Source organism: Ursus maritimus, unplaced genomic scaffold, assembly GCF_017311325.1.
Source record: "Ursus maritimus isolate PB19 unplaced genomic scaffold, ASM1731132v1 scaffold_12, whole genome shotgun sequence".
NCBI lineage: Eukaryota > Metazoa > Chordata > Mammalia > Carnivora > Ursidae > Ursus > Ursus maritimus.
This window is the reverse complement of record NW_024423564.1, coordinates 33,386,852-33,401,822: the sequence shown is the minus strand read 5'-3', so window position 1 is coordinate 33,401,822 and position 14,971 is coordinate 33,386,852. Positions and strand designations below refer to the sequence as shown.

Here is a 14,971-nt window from a genome sequence, read left to right as displayed (position 1 = left end):
CGTGTGTGTGCACACACGCACGCACACACGCACACCAATATTCCTAAACCCCAAAGTTAATAAATGTTCTCTCATTTTTCCTGATCAGTTTGGAATCTTATTTGTTACTCCAATGATATTACTTCTTTAACTAGAACTTAAAATTTTATGACTTCCCTGTTAAAGAGGAACAGGGGACACAGTTACCAAAAAAATTTATAATTTGGAAATCATTTTATAAATTAAGTTCACATAATCTTTTTTTTTTTTTTAAAGATTTTATTTATTTGTTTGACAGAGATAGAGACAGCCAGCGAGAGAGGGAACACAGCAGGGGGAGTCGAAGAGGAAGAAGTAGGCTCATAGCAGAGGAGCCTGATGTGGGGCTTGATCCCAGAACGCCGGGATCACGCCCTGGGCCGAAGGCAGACGCTTAACCGCTGCGCCACCCAGGCGCCCCCACATAATCTTTTAAACTATAGTTTTTCAGGCTATTTTCCCTTATAGCCTTCTGGGAATTTACTAGTCACATAAAAGTTTTCCCTATGCCTAATACCTTAACTTTCCTACATACAGAGTATTCAGTCACCTTGATATCTCCTAGACAGGAGAACTTTAATTCCTATTGTTGATGATCACATACTTTTTCTTTCCCTTCCAAGTTTCTCTTGCTTCCATTATTTTCTCAGTCCTCCATAATAATTTTTATCCAAACAATTTTTAGACTCTTTTTCAATATTTATTATATAATATAGATTTTATGTAATACACATTTTATATAATTATGGTCTTTTCTGGTTTATTTTTATTGCAATGTTACTTCTAGCATACTGCTTATCTCCCTTATCCAATGATAAACTCTTGGAAGACAGATTCTGTGTCTGATTCATTATTGGATATCTACTATTCTTGCCTTGCAAATAGTTCTACAATTTCTAAATTAATAAATTTACCTAACCAGAATCTTACCAGATGCCACATTTATCTCTAGAGTCTTATAAAATTAAATACAATTTGTAAAGAATGATGAGTCATTTCTTAGAGATACAGAACAGTTTAGTCAGCCATATGATCTTTATGATTTTGGGGGTTATAAACCTCCCACCTGTATCTTTGTACATATATAATCATTTCCAACAAGAAATGTCAAAGAATATTAATTTATAACTGTGATAAGTGAGAAAAAAATAAAAATTTTTGAAGATTAGCCAAGAAAATTGTGAATCATCTTAGTTTTTCTTTTATAAGTTATTAGTAGATGTTTGATAATTCTGTTTATTACAAATAGCAAACATAATGGCAAATATAACTCATACATAATCTAGCAATACAATTAAAATGTTTTCTCAGCAAAGAGTTTTATAAATAAAATACTTGTGTTTTTGTTTTAAGGTTAGAACAACCATCATTTTATTTATAAAGTATAGTTTTATAATAGTTTTAAATGCTGTGAATGTTAGTATCTAAGAGACAGTATGACAACATCTCTCAATCTTTTCCAACAAAACATTAGTAACAGCGGTTTAGAATTATATACATCTCCAGGAATTTGGGGGAATATTTTAAAGAGGCCCCATAAAAACACAAAAAAATATCTTGACTTCTCATACTTTATAATTATAATTTAAGAAAAACTTTAATTTTACTCCATAATATGGCTATTTTTTAAATATAAAACATAAGTTACCAGCTAAATCAGTTAACTATCCCCACTTCCAATCTTCATTGAAAATTTTTACTCTTGAAACATATATCTGCTTAGTCTGTGACTTCGGGTACTCTTGTCCAATGATATCTGCCTCTGTGAGTGTGCATATCTCAATCTGAGAAGTAAACTATGTTAGAAACACTGCTCCTATGAAAATCACAATGCTTAATGTGTATACAATCATATTATGTGAAAGTTATCATTCTAAGATGCCATATAGGCTATCTTTACACAAAGGAAGTGCCACATTTATGTGGTATAATAACAAGGGCTGCTCCTTGCCCAAAGAAAACTTCTTGCATTTAAAAATAACCCCTGCTATCTAGTACCTCAAATTTCTGATGCTATTAAAGGAAATATTACTGGAAAGAGTATTATTTGAAAACTTCATTATATATATATGTATGTGTTTTTAATATTTCATATATATCTTCCTTTAATTCTATTTTGAGTTTTTACAACAAATTGCTGAGTTTAAGAAAAAAAAAAGTCTTTGAAAAGTTGCTATTCGGTAAGTGTCTTGTTATTGAACCATCCTTGCATTCCTGAAATAAAATCTCCTTGATGGTTGTATGTTATACTTTTGATACCTTGCTGGGTTCTTGAAGAATAAAGTATGTAGAACCATCACGTCAATATTTATAAATTAAGACTGGTCTGTGTTTTTTCTCTTATTGTACTATCTTTATCAAACTATAATATTGATTCATTATTTTCTATGGCCTAATTTAAATAGAATTTATTAGGCTAAGTTTTAAAAACATAAAGTACAAATTCAACACCATTCTCTAATCACAAGGCTAACAAGTTAGATTTTGATAACAAAATTAGAAAACAAACAAACAAACAAAATCCTTTAACTGAAAATGTAAAGGTTTTCTCCTAAATCATTTGAGTCAATGGGAAAATACAAATAAAAACTACATGGTTTTTAAAAAACAACAAAAATGAAAATACTGCAGATCAAAATCTATGGGATATGGCTCTAGAATTATCTTTTAGAAAGAAAGATTTATATTTTTATTCTGTTACCTTTAAAATTATAAATGTACACAATGTCCCTAGTTCTTTTTATTTAGACATATCTACTATTTCTTTCCTATGAACAGTGTTTCCTTTATCTTTTCCTCCCTCCTCCCCTTACCCTTACCATCTAATATTAGCCAATAGAATTAGCTTTCTTAGCATTTACTTTTTTATTATTAAATATCCTGATAGTATTTTTATTTGCTTTATCAGCTTTGAATATTAATTTCCAGATTCTACATATGAGCCAATCAGCAAACTTAATGTACTTCCTGTCTTTTTTCCCTCTTCCCTTCCCATTTGTCAGTGATTGTACCATTCCTACATTAATTCATATGGTAACTTATATGCAATTCTGCTCCCACATTTTCTTCTGATAAATAGAGCCAGTCTTTTTATAGTCATTTTCTCAGATATTTGTTTTTTGATGAAGTTTATCCTCTACTACTCTCCTCAAGAAGCATTCATGGGAAAATTTTCTGGATGTTTGACTTTTTAGAATTGTTTGTTGGTAGCCTTGTATCTTAAATTTCATTGGATATAAAATTCTCTGCTGATACTATCTTTCCTTGAATATCTTATAGATATGATTCCACTACCTATAAGTGTGGAATATTAGGATAGAAAAATCTGAAATCAGTTAATTTTATATCTCCCTCTAAGTGACTCAATTTTATTTTATTTTTTTTACCAACATGCCTCTAAGAGCTGTTCTTTATCTTTGAAGCGAAGTGCAGGTTTTATTAGGATATGGCTTCATATTGACCATTCTGGATAAATGTTTCCAGGCATACAGTATACACATTTGCTGTACAGATCCAAGTTTTGTTGTTGTTGTTTACTTCAGCAAAGTTTTCATGAATTATATCCTTGGATATTTGTTCTATTTTATAGTTTTTGTTTTCTTCTTTAAAAATTCCAATTATAAGTATGTTTCATCTCCACTGTTATCTTCTATGTCTATCATTTCTCTGCAATCATTTAAAATATGTTCTTTATCTTCAGTTCTGTTTGATTTTCTCATTTCTGTCTTTACCGTGTTTCCTATAATGTCTAATCTCTCTTTGTGCTCCTTCCAATCTCATCTTGATTTATAAAAAGGGTTTTTTCCTATGGCATCTTTTCTGAGTTCTACAAGCTCACAATTCATATCCTTTTAATGTCTTGCCATATCTTCCTTCTCTTGAGTTCTTATGTTTCTGTTTTATGATCTTCCTTCATAGAGGTGTGGGGTTTTTTTATGTATGTATTCTCATTTTGCTGTTTTCCCCTATATTTTCCTTACTGTACCTTTCTATTTATGCTGTGCCAGTTGCTTTTAGTTACTTATTATTTCATAGTCCAAGAATTTATAGAAGGACGCTGAAGGAGAAGACAGAGGGCCATGCCTTCCAAATCTCAAAACCCAAAGGCTATTTTAGCATTACTAGCATTCCTTCCCAAATGGCTTTTTGATATAGCCTCACCTTCTTCTCTGAATCAAACCTAATCTAGCAGAACTTCTACAGCCAGCCGAGCTGGCACCCCCTTACTCTCCTTGCCCTGTATCCACTCTTATTGGTATATGCTTCAGAATGAATCCTTCACCTTACGAAGTAGATTTGTGCATGTTCTGAGAGCTGTCCCCACCAAGCCATTTAGCTATTATATGTTCTTTCTTGTACTTGCTCCTGGGAAGCTTCTGTCCTCCCCAGATCCTGCAGCACTTGTTTTGTACAAGGGCTCAAGGTTAAGTACTTCAGGGTATGCTCCTCATCTTTAAAAAAAGTGTGTGGTTATGCTGTCACTTATATGCTTTTCTCAGCATATTTTGAGAGTTTGCAGATTTTATCAGTCCCTTGTTTTGCTGAAAATGGGGTCTTCAGGGTTAAATATTATTTTATTCTTTTTTTTTTTCATATGATATCCAGAAACAGAAGTGGGAAGATAATATCTCATGGTTCCATGTCTATACTTAAAGTCTATACCTATTTCACAGATGAAGAATCTGAGGCCCAGAGAGATTACATAATCTCTCAAGGTCATATAGGTCAAGGTCATATAGGTGATAAATAGTAGAAATGGATATGAGTCCAAGCAGTCTAGCTTCAAAGTCTATAATCTTTGCCCCACCACACTGCCTCACAGCCACTGTATGCTCCACATCACCTCACATATCCCTTGGCAAGCCTCATGAATTAATCATAGCAGTTATTTCTTCCCACAGAATCTCACAGTGGGAAATACACTCTGGGTAGCCCCCAAAGTTGGTATCTGAGTGGATATCTAAATGTTAATCCAGTTTTAAGTTTCCAGTCTTATTGTGAATATGTTTAGCAAATGCTTTGAGCAGATATTGATAGCAGAATAGCGAACTCTTAAGGATAAAAGGTACAGATGAGAAGGAATGGAGAGAACAGGAGAAAGTCTTCTATCAGAGGATAGACTCTTTACTGTTAATTTAGGTCTGACCTGGATATCATCAAACTGCAATTTGGAGGTTAAATTTAGATAATTGTTGATGTGGGAAACAAAGGCAGAAGAGAAATTATTAAATTTCCTTACTATCTACAGCCCATTGACAAGTCCTTGAAACAGGCAGTGTGACATTCCTCTAGGGACTCAATTGCCTCCGTGTTAATACTCTGCTAAGGGTAAAAGGCAACCTTAGCCCAATACCCAGGATTCCATAAGTCTACCTTAACATATAAAAATTCCTTTAGAAATTTTATCTCTAAACCCCCCAAGATATGTGTTGGCAATCATCCCCCAAGCATATGGCCCACCGATATACATCTGAAAGGTCTCATGACTAAGGTTTTACTAGACGGTAATAAATAACTTCTTCCCAACAATAGCTAGCCCCCTCAAGGTCCTGGAAACCTTGCTTCCAAAATTCATTAGAGACTTATACTATCCCTAACCCTCTTCCAACTTGAAAGTATATAATGGGCCACTCCTCATAACCCCATGGCAGCTCTTTCTGCCTGCGGCTCCTGTCCCCAAGCTTTCATAAAACCACCTTTTTGCACCAAAGACGTCTCAAGAATTTTTTCTTGGCCATTGGCCTTGAACCCTAATATCTTTTCCAACATCAATTGGTACCGATGAATACAGCAAGAAAAAACTAAGCTGTCTGTAGTAAGTTACTTGTTTCATGAGTGGCCCTAACCACAAAATCAATCCAGTTTGTGTCACTTAGGAAATCAGTTACTATTTAAAGAATACTGATTACCAACTAGGCACTTCACTAAGTGCTTTGCTTTTTTTTTTTTTTTTTTTCATTAAGAAACTTTTTTCCTTTAGAAATTTTTTTCTAAATAATTTTTTTATTTGAGTATAGTTGGCACACAATGTTATATTAGTTTCAAGTGTACAACATAGTTATTCAACAAATCTATACGTTACGCTACGCTCACCATAGTGTAAGTGTAGCTCCCATCTGTCCCCGTACAATGCTATTACAATACCATTGACTATATTCCCTGTGCTGTATCTTTCATGCCCATGACTTCATTCCATAGCTGGAAGTCTGTGTCTCCCACTCCCCTTCATCCATTTTACCCATCCCCTCACCCCCTTCCCTATGGCAACCATCAGTTTGTTCTCTGTGTTTATAGCTCTGATTCTGCTTTTTGTTTGTTTATTCATTTGTTTTGTTTTTCAGATTCACATATGAGTGAAATCATATGGTATTTGTCTTTCTCAGTCTTATTTATTTCACTTGTGCTTTGTATTTTTTAAAGAATAAAAATAATAGCAGCATTCATTAATTCTATGTACCAAGCACTGTTCTCACAACTTTATTAAGCCACATAATGCTCACAATAACCCTATGAGGTAGGTAGTATGGCTAACTCTGACAGTCATAAAAACTAAGTCACAGAGAATTTGAATCACTTTCCCAAGGTCACCCAAGTAGGAAGGGTAGAGGCAGGATCTGAAAGCAGGCAGACCTTCTGACTCAATCTCTCAGCTGGCAACTTTTAGGAATGCATATGTCACCTAACAGCAGAACTGATTTTATCTTTTTCACCTATTTGCTTCTTAAACAGAGAATAAATCATGGTGTCACCAAGACAACGGGCTTTGCTCTTTTCACTGTAAACACCAAGACTAATGACTTCATCCAAAACATGATTTCAGTAACCACATATGCTGACTCACAAACCTCTCTCTGGACTTGCAGATCCAATGGCCTACTGAATTTATGCAGGAGAGATTAGATGTCCTGCAAGCACTTCTAACTCAATATATTTCCCCCCACATTTGTTCCTCTTACTTTAATGCCTCTCTTAGTGAAGAACCCCACTACCAAACCACCAGCCAGAGTAATATTTTTATAGTGTCAATTATGTCATGCCAATCTCCTGAACAAAATCCTCCCATGGCTTCTGTTACAGTAAAAATACAATCTAAACTCTTTACTTGGTGTATGAAACCTATGTCATCAGCTCCCTTCTTATCTCTTTTCTCATCTATTTTCATTTCATCCCACATTACTTTGCACCAGCCACACTGGTCTTTCCTTATTCCTTAAAACCACTAAACTCATTTTGAATTTGTGGCAACTACACTTATTGTTCTTTCTGCTTAGAATGCTCTAAACCTTTCGTTCATTCAGATCTAGGCTCAAATGTGACCTCTTCAGAGAGGCCTTCCCTGACAACAATACCTAAAATATAAAATTGTCCTCCTCCGTGCCCCAGTGACTCTCCAACATCTTACTATGCTTTATTTTTTCCTCACAACCCAGAAAATTTAGGGGGAGATATATATAAATATATCATATATATCACATATATGTGTGTGTGTGTGTGTGTATGTATGTGTGTATATGTATATATGTGTGTGTATATATATATATATGCCTATATATGACTTGCCTATAGCTTTGCTCCCCAGTTGAAATGTTAAGTCCATGAGGTTAGCACTTCATCTTGTTTTACTGTTATATTCCAACATACAGAATAATGACTAAAACAAAGTAGGTCCAAAGTACTGCTTGAATGAATTAATCAATCAATCGAGCCATCTAACCAGAAACCTGGTAATCACCTTTAATACTTCCTTTTCACCCATTCTCCATAACTATTCAGTCACCAAGTCCAACACAAACCTTAGTTAAGCTCTCTTTATCCTTAGATTATTACCTTAGTCTCCTAATAGATTCCTTTGCCTCTTTTAAGACACCCTTATCCAATCTGTTATCCACACTGCGGCCAGAGAAACCTTTCTATGTACACAACAAAATGAACATTTAGTTCATGACACCACTTCCTATAACGCATCAGTGGCTCTCAAAACTTTTAGTGTAAAACTGAAACTTCTTATTTCATCCCTCAGGCCCTTAGTGATCTAACCCCTGCCTGCATTTCCAGTCTCATATCTCATGCCTTCCTAAAGAGCTTTCCCCTTTTTAATTCAAAGGTGATCAAACCCAAAAGATCAGAAGAGGAAGATGTAGAGTGTAGGAAAAAAGGATCACTCTCAGCAAGAGAATATAGTAGAAATAAAAGAGAACCATTAAATAAGGAATGAAGTATCCATGCTCTTTCAGCCTTATGGATGTCCTGTTTAAAAAAAATCTTTTTACCATTTTCTATCCCCTTACTCTTTCATTAAAGGATTATGACTTATTTTAAAATAATTTTTGTGTTAAGATATTCCATGGAACTGTGCATGTCTGTGACACAGTTGATGAAGTTGAGCAGATTAGCACATTTAAGATTATCCTTGTAATTGTGAGTGGTATGGTGGCCTTATTGCAAACTGTCAAATTATGCAACTGAATCATTGGGACTCCCTGTCTTGATTTCACTTTCCCCAGTCCTTCTTTCCCCCCTTTCCAATATGGCACCCAAAATCCACACACTACTTGTGTAGTAAAAAATTTAACCTAGTCTACATTTGTCATCAGCTCCTAGGAGGCACTCCCTAAGCCCTTGAATATCTTGCCTGATAAAAAATATCTTTATCTGAGGGTTGTGGACCACACCAGAGAGTCCAACAATGTGATTTATGGTAATCTGTTCAACCTCAAGAGGAACTGGAGACTGAGGTCAGCTACTTGGGCAGTCCAGCCTGTCCACCTAACAGAGCCCCAGTAAAGACTCTGGACATGAGGGTTCAGGTGAGTTTCACTGGTTGGCAATATTCTGTACGTACTATCACACGTCATTGCTGGGAGAGCTGGCACTGACTCCACTGGGAGAGGACAACTGGAAGTTCTACATGTGGGACTTTCCTAGACCCTAACCCTTGTGTCTCTTCTGCGGGTTGATTTTAATCCATGTTCTTTTGCTGTAATAAACCATAACTGTGACTATAACTGATTTCACTGGGTTCTATAAATTTTTCTAAAGCATTATTGAGACTGAAGGTTGTCTTGAGGAACCTCAAACTTGTAGTTGGTATCAGAAATAAGCTTGGCCTTGCTGACTGCCCCCCTAGTTTACACTAGCCCTTACACATTTTTCCTTCAATGGTATCGGCTCACTCCATGGCATTCTCCACTCTCAATTTTTTTCTTTTCCGTTTCTTAAATTTCTTGCCATATCAAAATATATCTGTGTTTAAAAAATAATAAATCCATCCTTTCAGAGCCCTGCTAAGTATATCCCCTCATGCCAAATTTACTTATAAGACTTAGTTTGAGTGTTACCTCCTCTGTAAGCCTTCAGTGTAATTTTTGCTTGTTGTTGTTTTGTTATACACTAAAAGCAAATAGATCATACTCAGTTTGCTAATAAAATCAATCTTCTAAGCCTATGGGGCTAAAGCTGAAATGTAGGCACAGACATTCCAACCTTGCTCGCCTTTCATTTGAAACTTGTATAGTAAGCACCACTGATACTACTATCACTAGTCAGAAGAAAAGAAAGAGAGAGAGAGGGAAGAAGAGAGGAAAATGGAGAGATAGAAAGTGGGGAGAGGAAGGAAGAATAGAAAAAAGGGAGAGAAAAAGGAGAAACTGAGTCTCAGCAGATGATAACATTATGACTTATACCCTAGTATTTGACTTTAAATCCAGTGGCTAGATAATTAACTCTATGGTGGAGTATAGTATATGCCTAAAGAAATAGATATGGGAGAGCCAATTGTTATACTTGTTTTACAAGTTTTACAAGCACTTCTTTTTACAAGAGAGCCAAGAAACATTGCAGCTGTCAATATTCAACAATATTCTATCATAAATCGGAGGAACAATAGTAATATTATGTTTGCCCCTCAAAAATGTAAGGATTCTTACATTTCTGAGTAAGTGGTAGTTTAAAAGATTTAAAAGTTACCAACTTTTAGATAAAAGGTTAAGAGTAATATCACTCAACAGAGTGTAATAAGTTACAGTGTTAACTCATTAAATAAATTAATATAATATAGCACTTAATTTAATAAATTCTCACTGTTTAAAATTATCATATATCTGGGTCAGCAAAATCTCCAAGCTATATTCTTTCTGGTTTGTAGAATTGAACAAATTAAATGCTTGTTTAAAATAAAGTCACAAAGAGGTGCCTGGGTGGCACAGTTGGTTAAGCATCTGCCTTCGGCTCAGGTCATGATCCTGGAGTCCCAGGATGGAGCCCTGCATCAGGCTCCCCACTCAGCGGGGAGTCTGCTTCTCCCTCTGACCCTTCCCCTCTCATACTCTCTCTCTCTAACTCTCTCTCTCAAATAAATAAATAAATTTTTTTTAAATAAATAAAATCACAAAGTTGTAAATAAGAAAAATAATATAAGCCTTAATATTCTTTTCTTTGTCAGTTTACCCGAATTGACTAAATTAACCAGGTAATTGTCCAATATCCACTTTCTATTGTTCTATATAGTCTCAGCCAAATAGTCAGTGCTAGAATCAAGACTCAAATACAAGCTGCCTGGCTTCCAGCTCACTGAGTTAAGGAATGAAAGGAAGTGCTTAAATTCAACTATTTTAGTTTATTTCAGTTTTTCAATATTATCAGTATATAGGAAAAGAGAAGGATCTTGAGTATTCTTTTTTCCTAAAAAAAATTATTGTCTTCATCATATAACAGGCATACACTAAACGCTTGACATGTATTATCTCATTTTACCCATACAACAACCCTATGTAGTAACAACTATTATTATCTTCACTTTAGAGTTGCTGAAAATGAAGCTCGCAGTGTTTAAGGGACTTGCTCCAGATCACATAGCTAGTAAGCCCTGGAAGGCTTCCGACTCTAGAATACCTGTGCTTTATGGAGCACCACCGTCATACTGGGCATGTGTGACTTTGTTCCTACTGTAAATAACACACCTATTATGGATAAAGAGATAAAAGCAAACTTGTTCATAAAATGCGAAATGAAGCTTTAACCTATGTGTAAAGATTTTCGTGAAGTGTCCATAAGGGGTTTTGGCAGAAAATCCTTGGAGTATCTGCAGCTAGAATGAGCTGATTCTCTGTTAACAATAAACACATTTTGGATTCATTTCCACAGGAAATACTCTTTTCGGAAATAGTATTGTATACATGTGGTTTTCACACCTAGGGATCATGGAGCTGAGAACGCTGTGTACATTGGGGATTAGCTACACATCTTGCATGATGTACATATCCCGCAGAGGCACTGCAGCTAGTCCATCTCTGGCGGCCAGCCCACCAACACAGACTGAGTAATAGGGAAAGCAGACCTTGTCAGATAAGGAAAAGGATCAATCTTCTGTCAAATCCTCAGAAAACTCAGCCTTAAATAAAGTTTTCCTTGAAGCAGAATCATGTATTCAATAGGTTATACCTAAAAATTGGTTATAAAACAAATGAAAATTTAAAGATGTTTATTTATTTGAGAGAGAGAGAACTTGCCCACATGAGCGGGGGTGTGGGGGGGCAGAGGGAGAGGGAGAAGCAGACTCCCCACTGAGCAGGGAGCTCCACATGAGACTCCACCACAGGACCCTGCGACCTTGACCTGAGCTAAAGGCAGATGCTTATCCAACTGAGCCACCCAGGGGCCCCACAACATTTAAATTTATTAACAGGGTATTTTAAGTGATTTTCTTGGCTATGTTAAAGCTTCAAGGAAAAACTGAAAACATGGCAAATAACAGATGTTTACATCTGTTCAGTCTTAAAATTGCACTAAAATGAGAATAAGGAAATGGGCTTTAAAACTACCTGGGCAAAGGGAATGGCTGGAAGAGACAACAGCAGATAAGAGATATCAAGAAATTTTTGAAAGATGAAAAGCACAGGAAGGAATTAGCAAAACTGGAGAAAACAAAAAAACAAATCCTGAACACTACAGACATGTAGTGTAGCATTGTAAGTGCTAATGCGGGTGGGCCAACTCACATCAAAAAAACCCTGAAAAGGCTCAAGAACTGAAGATGCCAAGTCAGTGAATTTAGGAGGGGGGCATGGGGCTTCAATGGGGGGGGGGGTAGGGGTGGTAAAAGTCTGTATAAGAAGCTTTGAAACCACAATAGAAAATTAAAGCTTACTTGTGTAGAAACATTGAATCAATCATAGCAGGAGATGGAAGAGAAGCACCATAATGAGAACAAGCGGATTCAGTTAAACTCTCCATACTAAAAAATGAGACAGCCCCTTTATATCACTTAACTCCAATAACAGAGGCAACTAGGATTAAATTCCACAAGTAAGATATTGAAGAATTCTTTTCTAAAGAAACTGTACAGCCTTAGACACTCATGGCCTGCAAGAAAATGGTCAGCAAGTTCCTACTGCAAGGCCCTCCATGTAAAATATACCAGTTAGCAAGCCTAGCCATGAAAACAGTTTCCAAACATATTTTTAGTGCCTTACTTTAAAATGACAAAACAGGTTGTACAGACATAAAGACTTTTTCCAACATAAAAGACAGACCAAAACAAACAAAACTTTATAGGAAACAAAGGCAATGTGGGGAGCACAAGAAAAGTTCAAAAAAGTTTTTTTTTTTTTTTTAAGATTTTGTTTATTTATTTGAGAGAGAGAGAGAATGCACAGGAGCCAGGGGAGGGGCAAAGAAGCAGATTCCCTGCTGAGCAGGGAGCCCGATGTGGGGCTTGATGTGGGGCTCGATGTGGGGCTCGATCCTGGGACTCTGGGATCATGACCTGAGCTGAAGGCAAACGCTTAACCAACTGAGCCACCCAGGTGCCCCCCAAAAGTTATTATCTTTAGATACATAAGAGTAGATATTGCATCAAAGAAACAAGAACAAGATGTTATCTTTTTTTTTTTTAAAGAACAATCTGAGTAAGAAGGCTCTTAAAAATTTAAATACAGGAGAAATAAAAAAATTAAATGTTTGGAATAATGACTCATGAAAATCTAATATAAAATAGAATAAAAAACAAAGATAGGAAATAGGAGTTAAAAATAAGAATATAAGACAGTCAAGCCAGGAGATCCAATATCTCAACAACAGAACTTACAGAAAGAGGAAATAAATATGAAGAAAGAACTAACACAGAAAAATTGCCAGAAAATGAAAGATGTTTCTACATTGAAAGTCCTACTGAGTGGCCAGCACAGTAAGCTGAGAAAAGATCTGTACCAAGCACATCACTGTAAAATTTCAAAGTACCAAGGATAAACAAGTGATCTTAAGGATTTAAGGAGGAAAAGAAAAAGGTCACATGTAAAGATTAATATAACAACAGACTTCTGAACTGCAAGCCAGGAGACAATGGATAGAAGTCTTTAAAACGGAGAGAAAAGCCTACAGCCTACAGTTCTGTACCCGCTCCAATTACCTTCAAGTTTATGGGTAAAAAAATCACATTCTCAGAAAAGCAATATACACATTCTCAGGATGCTACTGGATGATACGCTCCACTCAAATAAGGAAATGAATGATGAAAAGGAAAATAGGAGTTCCAAGACACTGGATCCGACACAGATGAGAGACATTAACTCCGCAGGAAGCTTAGAGAACTACCAATCCACAGTAGAACAGGAGAATTTTAGCTTTTAAAAGGAATAGCTCCAAAAAAACCAAAAAAACAAAAACAAAAAAACACAGATGGTTAGTGTATTTGGTTTGTTTTTTTTGGAAAATATTTTTCAAAGTTTTTCAAGTATCTAAGAATTAGTGATAGTGACATCTCCTGATTAAATGTTACATTATTGTTTCATGCCAATTTAATAAAAAGAATGTACTTTAGGAAAAAATTACTTCTAAGTTTCTGATAACACACTACTATTTTCATTTCATTTTTTAAAAAAGATTTATTTATTTATTCGAGAGAGAGTGCACTCATGTGCACACACTCACGCACATGTGAGCAGTGGAAGGGGTAGAGGGAGAGGAATAGAGTCTCAAGCAAACTCCCCTCTGAGCACAGAACCCAACATGGGGCTCAATCTCACAACCCTGAGATCATGACCTGACCCAAAATCAAGAGCCGGCTGCTTAACCAACTGAGTAACCCAGGCGCCCCTTTCATTTCTTTTTTTGAGCTCAAAAAAGTATCCAATTTTTGGAAGTCAAAAAGGTTTTAAGAAGATTTTTCTTTTATTAAGAACTAACAATAAAATGTTATGGTTACAGGAAAACTAAAAATTACGATGTTCACTCTGAAACAAAGGAGCATATTTTGTATTCCATAAAAGAAATCTTAAGGCCAAAAGATATTATTTCCTTCATTGGTTCTGAATTTTTTTTTAAAAATCCATAAAAAATTTTCAGTTTTCCTTATATCCTTCTTTGCCTGGGTTTTTAAAATCTTGATAATGTTACCTTTTGTAAATTATTAAACTCATGACACCAGCAGATGGCAATTGTGAAGCCAAGAGATGTGTAGTGGGAAGAGGGTTTTTTGTTACTGTCAGGGAGGGACAAGCCTAGATTCAAGTCCCAGCTGTACGAGCCTGAGCAAACCCCTTCAGTTTCTTCATCTATAATCCCTATCCTGGAGGCTCATTATGAAGATTAGAATAATACATGTAAAGTGCCGGCCAAGGACAAGCCACAGAATATATATGCAATTAATAATGACACTTTTCCTTCTCTTTTTGATCTTCTCCGTGGTCCAAGAGGCACAGTTCTAAAGAGTTTGTAGACTTTGCCATCAAAATACCTGAGTTCAAATCTTGGTTCTTCCATATATTTGCCTGTAACCCTTGGGGTAGTTACTTATTCTTCTTAACCTTGTTTTCATCAATTCTATCATGGGCATAATCATAAAAACCCTGTGATGAGGTACTAGTGAATATATATTCTATAAGCATGGGGCTGGTACACAAGAAGTTCTCAGAAGGTATAATGTAAGTAATAACAATGAACTAAAAGATACAGTTTC

The 14,971-nt window shown here is 35.7% G+C and overlaps 1 protein-coding gene across 1 annotated transcript in view; it reads right to left on the bottom strand.

Annotated features, from left to right (window-relative positions):
* COL24A1 (collagen type XXIV alpha 1 chain) overlaps positions 1-869 on the bottom strand; it is a 341,448-nt gene extending 340,579 nt beyond the window's left edge. The window contains exon 1 of the mRNA XM_008690817.1: positions 800-869. Coding sequence (XP_008689039.1) covers positions 800-869 — 70 coding nt within the window. The remainder of the gene's footprint in view (positions 1-799) is intronic.
* Between the last annotated feature and the right edge of the window lie 14,102 nt (positions 870-14,971).